At 43.1% G+C, this 7,451-nt stretch overlaps 2 protein-coding genes across 2 annotated transcripts in view; both read right to left on the bottom strand.

Annotated features, from left to right (window-relative positions):
• Positions 1-34: 34 nt before the first annotated feature.
• LOC105557281 lies at positions 35-2,553 on the bottom strand. The gene has a single exon (XM_012004479.1). The coding sequence runs from the start codon at positions 2,539-2,541 to the stop codon at positions 1,189-1,191; it is 1,353 nt and encodes a 450-aa protein (XP_011859869.1). The 5' UTR covers positions 2,542-2,553; the 3' UTR covers positions 35-1,188.
• A 3,626-nt stretch (positions 2,554-6,179) lies between these two features.
• The window catches only part of LOC105557283, a 13,618-nt gene continuing 12,346 nt past the window's right edge, over positions 6,180-7,451 (bottom strand). Inside the window, exon 3 of the mRNA XM_012004480.1 lies at positions 6,180-7,430. Within this exon, the coding sequence (XP_011859870.1) occupies positions 6,180-7,430 (1,251 nt within the window). The remainder of the gene's footprint in view (positions 7,431-7,451) is intronic.

Below are 7,451 nucleotides of genomic sequence, written 5' to 3'. Positions count from 1 at the left end.
GGCCTCCCGGCGCGACTGGTCCGGATGGCGGGCGATGCTCGAGTCGCGGCCTCCCGGCGCGACTGGTCCGGATGGCGGGCGATGCTCGAGTCGCGGCCTCCCGGCGCGACTGGTCCGGATGGCGGGCGATGCTCGAGTCGTGGCCTCCTTCTCTCTAACGGGGTCTTGCGCCTCGTTTCGTCGGCAGCGTGCGGTCTCGTGTGACGACCGTCGTCTTCGCGTACCGACCTTGGTTGCTTGTGTGACCGTGTGCGTGGTTACCTGGTGGCGGGTGTCTCGCATCCGGCTCGAAGGACCAATGTATCTGGTAGGCCTTGTGGCCTCCACGCAGGTAATCTCTGGTCTCGTCTCAGAGATCGGGCGTGGTCGAGTAAGGCGATTGACTTACTCGTGTTTCAATTTAAGAAGCTTTATTGAGATATCGTGGCGATAACACAAAAGATACGCTCGATCCGCTCGCACGCAGGAACACACGCACACACACTCAGAGACACTCTTGTACTCGTTTGTAACGACTTGTAACGACTTGGTCGACTGGTAACGACTGACTGCAGTACGCTGCCGTCGCGGTGGAGGGGCAACGGACTCATTCGCCAATGGCTTGCCACGCGGTGCGCGAGGGAACCGATACGATTGGCGGGGACGCTTTCTCTGATAGCGCTCGGGAGATCCCGGGAAGAATCGCGCGCGGGAAATATAAATGACGCGGGAAGCAAAGTTACGATACACACGCGTCAGCTGACGCATAAGCACAAGGTGCGTGTCCTACCATTCTCCCACCGTTGAATGGAGGTTCAATGGATGTTATAAAGATAATAAATAAATAATAAAGATAATATATCTTTTTCGGCAGTTGTATGAATATATTCACTATCGCGGAATTGTAAAAATAATTGTGACGTATATTTTTTCTATTTTAGTATATTTTATTTTTTACCGTAATAATCATATTTTTAGCCATATCTATTTTCTTATCACAGATATCAGGATTTCAAATCAGGTTGATATATATTATATTTTATTCATTCTATAAATGTATCCGTACATAGCTATTATTAATGCGTTTTATTAATACCATAAATGTTGATAATTACTGCAAGAAAAAACAGCAAACCTAGAGAATAATGCAAATGTACATACACTACATATACATCTCCATAATTTGTACATGTATAAATTATGGAATATTCACGTGTTCCTTTCCGTGCTCTGCGTGCTTTCTATGGTCTTTTTGACCTCGGAGATAACGTTTTGGAGTATCTTCTTATTCTTTGTTATCCTTGGACGTCCTCCAATATCTTTGCCCAGTAAAAGCTCTATACCCTTACTGCCTTTTTTATAGGCACGTTGCAAAAGATCAAGAGTGATCCCTGCTTCTGCCATCTTACCAATCATGCCGACTGAGACGGATCCCTGCATGCAATCCATTGTGAACTTGTTTTTATTTTTCAAAGTGGACCTTTCAATTATCTGCACCATAGCAGTCACAGACTTTGAGCGATCCATTAATTCTTGACGTGTGACTTCCGCTTTGTCGACGATTCGCTGAAGGATTCTGACATCGTTCAACGCATTGTGAGCGTCGGCTGCAACATTCTCGCCAAGCAAATCACTTGCAAGTTCGACTTGCGTGAATTTTAACTTAGCCGCAGTTCGGGAAGGCAATTTCGCTTTCAAGACAAGAAGAGTATCGGTAAATCCATAAACGACTGATGTGAACTCCTCCAATAGATTATAAGCGCGTATATCTCTAATTAAAAATCGTGCGTCAAACGTGAATCCATTGTGAGCAACCAACGTGATGGCTTTGCCTATATTCCTTAGAAATTGCAAAAAGTTCTGCAGGGCAGTATGAAATGGAGTCGTTTCGACCTTCTCTCCGTGGAGAAACATTTCACCTGCGCAGACTGACAAGCCAGTTACGTCTGCAGCATTTTTTGAAATGGATCGCAGAGGCACCATGTAGGCGCTGAACTCCTGATCTTCGTATCTGGCTGCAATTTGGCAAATTTCCGAATATTTGACGGAAAGACCAGTCGTTTCAAGGTCAAAATAAACTAAAGGACTGTCTTTAGGTGCAGTTGGGTTTACTACAGGTCTATCAATGAGTTCCATTATTCCGTCAAGTCCACATTCAGTCGAATATGTGATTCCTTCTTTTCTCTCGGCCCTATTCTTTTTATTGGACCGCTGCTTCTGCATGAACAGACGTCTTCTCTTGGTTTCGGGCTTGCTGGCTCGTTCTCGTCGCTTGGCTCGCTGGTAGTCTTTCTTTTCCCGAAATTCTTCCGTTAATTTTCCGGGAGACAGTCCTAGCTTCTTATTTAAATCGACGATATATTTGGTACCAAAGTTCTTTTCACAAACGGTGGCAGCAACTCGAAAATCGAACGATTCGGAACCTGCATAGTGGTGGGCTTTACAACTTTTCGCCGACACGCTTGAATTGAATGCCTCGTTCTGTTGACTAGAGCCACATGGGGCGAGCTTGTCCGCGTTTTTCCAAAACACGTCAAAAATAGCTGTAAGTGTTTGTCTCATCGTCTGTCCGATAAGTCCTTTACCTCCTGGTAGTCCGTTGTGCGTGTAATTCTCCGGGTCTTCGGCATATCTACACCATTCGCCACACTTTGCGTGTTCATCAAACGCATGAGGGATAATATTTTTTATCGCATTTTCTGTCGCCTCTACGTTACCTTTATTCTTCTTTAGAGCACAGCCAAAGCAGTATTTCAGATACTCTATGACGTCCCTTGGTATTTTTGTGCCCACAATGCTTTGCTGAGTTTCTTCGTAGCGTGATTTAGATCAGACCACTTGGCTACCGGATGACTGCATTCACGACGAACAGCAGCGATTGTGGAGCTATCGTCATCACCAATGAGTGCCTAATTTTACGTTGTGCTCCTCAAAGTCTTTATTTTTCGCAATAATTTCTACGGCGATATCTGGCTCCATCGCCTTCGCACTCCCGGTCCAGTTGAGCCGGCAATCGTGATCGTCTGGGCTATGCCCCGCTTGGCACAGTCGACAGTGCTTCACTCGAGTTCCATATCCGATTACCATCCCTGATTTGGCGCCGATAAGAGATCCAACAGCTGTTATAATAAAGCGAGGAATAGTAAATTCAACTAACGTTCAATTCAGTCGGATCGGAAATAGGACACATGTTGGGTTGAGATTGTAACAAATAGACGCTTTAGTAATGAGCATTTATTTTTAATTATACACATCAAATGTTGAAACGCATGTACACGGAGAGAATTTTCTCTTAGAATTTACCCTGAAAATCATGGTAGTCGTGGGACAAAATGGACTTCGAAAAATTTTACTATACTTTTAGTAAACTTTAGTAAAATTTTAGTAAAATTTGATTGAATATCAGTAAATTTTAATAAAATTATAGTAATATTTTAAAAATCAAATTTTACTAAAATCTTACTAAATTTTACTAAAAGTATAGTAAAATTCTTCGAAGTCCATTTTGTCCCACGAGTACCATGATTTTCAGGGTAAATTCTAAGAGAAATTCTCTCCGTGTACAGTGCGTATAAACGCACTTTGACCTCAGGTATTCGAAATACCTGCTAAACTATCGTACGTATGACCATTTCCTCGTTTTGGCCAAGCAGCATCGTAGGAAGCTGCGATTAATACCGGATCCTCACTTTGTACTGTCCTCGACCTGTAATTAATATTCCCTTCATACTAACTGCATACAGTGTATCGATGGATGCGAGGCACACAATATTATTACTCACGTATCCATAGCACGAGAAAGCTCCTTTTCTACTTTTATCGCTTCGACACAACTCTCCTTCGCAGCTGACTCAATTGCTACTCCGACGGAACGTTCGTACCGTTTCAGCAACGTAGCATGGATCGTTGGAATGTTCATCGCTGAAAGCACAGTGTTCAACTGCGTAATCCCAATGCCTCCATCAATAACTCCTACGAATGTGTGGATTATTAACAAGGGAATTGGAAAGAATTTGAGGTCATTTACTTACCTAAGGCAGCTTTGTAGTTAATTTCAAATGAACGTTTGCGATTATTGCCAACGTCTCTTTCCCGATTTGAGGTATCAACCCTTTTGATCATACGGCAATTCTGACACCGTACATGAAAAATGCTTGCCAAGCCTAATATGGTTTCATTTTCAATATATCGAAACGAAAGTGGTGCATTACACGACCGACACCACATATCCTCTGTGAGTTTCGCGATGTTAACGATTCGCTGACCGTCGATTTTTCGCTTGTCGTGTTCTTCGCAAATTAATTTTCTCCGCTTGTTTGCAGCGACGATGTTATCTTTCCACTGAATTTTTCGCTTCGTTTCAAAACGACCTTTGCGTCGAGGTTGTTCGTTCATGTTAACTACTTTATTTTATTTACCGTAGTTTACACGCAAGTTTGGTTATAACGATGCACCACGATACCGGTTGTCATTCTGTCATTCAAATTGCGACGTTGCCAAATGTATGGTTCCAACTCTAGTCAAATTTGTGACTTCGCTCTGATATTTTCAGTTTATACCGACGGTTCAATAAGAAAAAACCTTACGGAATAATTAATTTAAATGTATGCTGATTTTTACATACTAAATCATTCATATTTGTTATTAGTAATAATAGTTGCTTTTGTGACTTCAAAGTCCTGCAAGAACCACCTTAATGTGTGCAAAATCTTCACTTAATACATTCTTATACGTATCCAACAGTTCATCTAGCTTTTTATTGCTACATGTGTCTAACATTTTAACCTCTTCCGCTTCTATTAAGCTATTTTTAACTTTAGATAATATTTCCAATTGATTAATCCATTTCCTGCCCAGCAACGGATCTCGGTCATATTTTACCACATACATATTCAACGTTTTAGTTAGATCTACATCTTTTACTTTTACTGTAATGAAACCTCTCGGCACGAATTTTTGTTTGCAATATGAACGCAATTTTAAATTCGTTTGATACAACGGTAACTTCGGAAACGTATTTTTCACCCATTTCTCGCTTACCAAGTTTACCGCTGAGCCGCAATCTACATCAACTACAACTTCTCGGTTTTCGATTTGGAGGGGTACCGTGAATTTCGCTCTGTACTCGAGATGTTCTCGGTCCTTCACGCTGCAGACTTCCTCGAGCATATGAGCCTGGCCTTTCTTTTTGCAGACCTTCTGTAAATGTCCGAAACCTCTGCATTCTCTGCATTTTATCGTCCGAGGAAAGGTACAATTGGTTGCAAAGTGAGCCAGTCCGCACCTAAAGCAAATAACCTCATTATTTCTATCACGCTTATTACAATAGTTGCTTGTGTTATTATGTTTAAACTTGGAACGGTTGCTTTGTTGTGGCTCCCTTTTTGCTCCATGTTGACTTCCTTTGGCTCCGTTTCGTTCTTCTTGTCCCTTTGTCCTCTTCTGTTTTGTTTTCGCTCCTATGAGATCAACGGCTGCTTCCGTTGGACTTTCCTCCTTCAATTTGTTGACTCCTTTCTCCGCCAATTCCATGCCGCACGCAATTTTCAGCGCGGACTCCTTGGTAAGTTTACCTTTACCGTCTCTAACAGCCTGTTGTGCCTCTTGTGCAGAGACTTTTCCGACGCCCGGGGAGTTCCTTTCCTGGTACGAGTCTTTGTCTGGGATGTCGCCTTGCGAGGGATCTGGGGAATCCGGCGACTCCACGAAGGAGGAGTAGACGCTTCTTTATTTCGGTTAGTATGTATGTGTCTGGCGACTTTCTCACGCTGCTTCATTTTACTATCTATGCTATATGATCCATGCTTCTGGTTACCTCTATGTGTCCCCGCATTGGCTGCTATTTCTCGTCGTCTCTTCCTTAGTTCTTTTCGGGCCTTCGGTATGTTCCTTCGAGTTCCGATCTCCTTAGAAGATCTTGTGGTGGAGCCCGTGGAACAGCCTGACGATCCTGTTCTGTCGGAGGATGGTTCCGATTTGGATTTGTTGGACGATCGTCCCTCGGACGATTGGTCCGTAATTTTGTCTAACGTTATTTCTATTTCTTCCGGGGACTTGGATGTTTTTCCTGTTTATAATACGGAGGAGGAGAGTTTTGTTAGTAAGGATCAGGAATTTGTTTCTGAGGAGGAGGATCTCGTCCTTGAGGATGAAGTGGAGGTGTGTATGTTTCGGGACGAGTCGGGTTAGGTAAGTATGTTTTAGTTCTCGATGAACAGTTTGAGTCTGTTTGCGTGTACGCGGATAGTTCTTCGTCCCATTTTAACTGAATAGTTTACGTCGTTATGCTTTTCCATGACTGTATAGGGTCCGATCCATTCAGGTTCTAGCTTTTTAGATCTTCCTCTTCGTAGGGTTTCGTCTAATAACAGCACTTTATCGCCTACTTTGAAGCTCGTTTCCTTCGCTTTTTTATCGTAATATTTTTTGCTCTTTTCTTTTTCTTCTTTTGAATTAGCTTTTGCTATTTGATTTGCTGCGCGTATTCTTTCCTTTAATTCTTGCGCGTAGTCATCGTATGTGTATGTAAACTTTGGTGGTTGGTTAAGAGCTGAGGGTAGGATTGCTTGGTGACCGTATATTAATTCAAAAGGTGTGAGCCCTGTCACCGTATGAGGGGTAGTGTTATATGTGAACATGACGTATGGGAGCCATTCATCCCAATCTGTCTGGTCCGTACTTATATAATGCCGTAGGTATTCGGCTAGTGTTCTGTGCGATCGTTCGAGAGCTCCGTTGCTCTCTGGGTGATACGCTGTTGTCTGTATCTTGTGGATTTTTAGTAATTTGCACGTATTCTTAAAGATTTCGCTCGTGAAATTAGTGCCTTGATCTGTTAATACTTTTTCCGGTATTCCGTGTTCGAGGATTATTTTCGTTACGAATGCTTTCGCTACCGTGTTTGCCTCTTGGTTCTCGAGCGGTATTGCCTTGCTGAATTTGGTTAGATTATCTTGAAAGGTTAAGGCGTACTTATTTCCCGTGGCTGTTATTGTGAGGGGTCCTACTATATCCAGGGCGCACTTTTCAAAGGGCCTAGTAGGGGTGTCCGTGATGACTAGTGGCATTTTAGTTTTATGTCTTAATTTATTCTTCTGGCAGAATTCGCATTTCGCAACATAACTCTCGACGTCTTTATTTAGGCCGTGCCAGTGGTGTCGTAACTTGATGCGGTGTAGTGTTCGCGCAACTCCCTGGTGACCGCCTAACGGAGCGTCGTGATACTCGTACAGTGTCTGCTCCTTTTGTTCCGCAGTGTATTCTCGCTGTTCTCTTTCTCCTTCTACGTGGTGAATCAGTTTTTTATTTTCCGCGGGATAGCGGCTCAATGCGTCGACGTTTACATTGCTTTGTCCTGATTTGTGGATGATTTCATAGTCGTATTCTTCTAGCTTGAGTCTCCATCTGATTAGTCTGTATCCTGGGCACGGTCGTACATACAGGTCTTGCAACTTCGGTGGTGGGGAGCTTTG

This window comes from Vollenhovia emeryi, unplaced genomic scaffold (assembly GCF_000949405.1).
Source record: "Vollenhovia emeryi isolate VEMERY1.0 unplaced genomic scaffold, V.emery_V1.0 DF939533.1, whole genome shotgun sequence".
In the NCBI taxonomy this organism is placed as follows: domain Eukaryota; kingdom Metazoa; phylum Arthropoda; class Insecta; order Hymenoptera; family Formicidae; genus Vollenhovia; species Vollenhovia emeryi.
The sequence above is the reverse complement of the archived record's forward strand: the minus strand, read 5'-3'. Positions and strand labels throughout refer to the sequence as shown.

Bases quoted from the DNA above. Each gene is read 5' to 3' on its own strand.
- LOC105557281 (XM_012004479.1), bottom strand. From the start codon at position 2,541: ATGAGACAAACACTTACAGCTATTTTTGACGTGTTTTGGAAAAACGCG.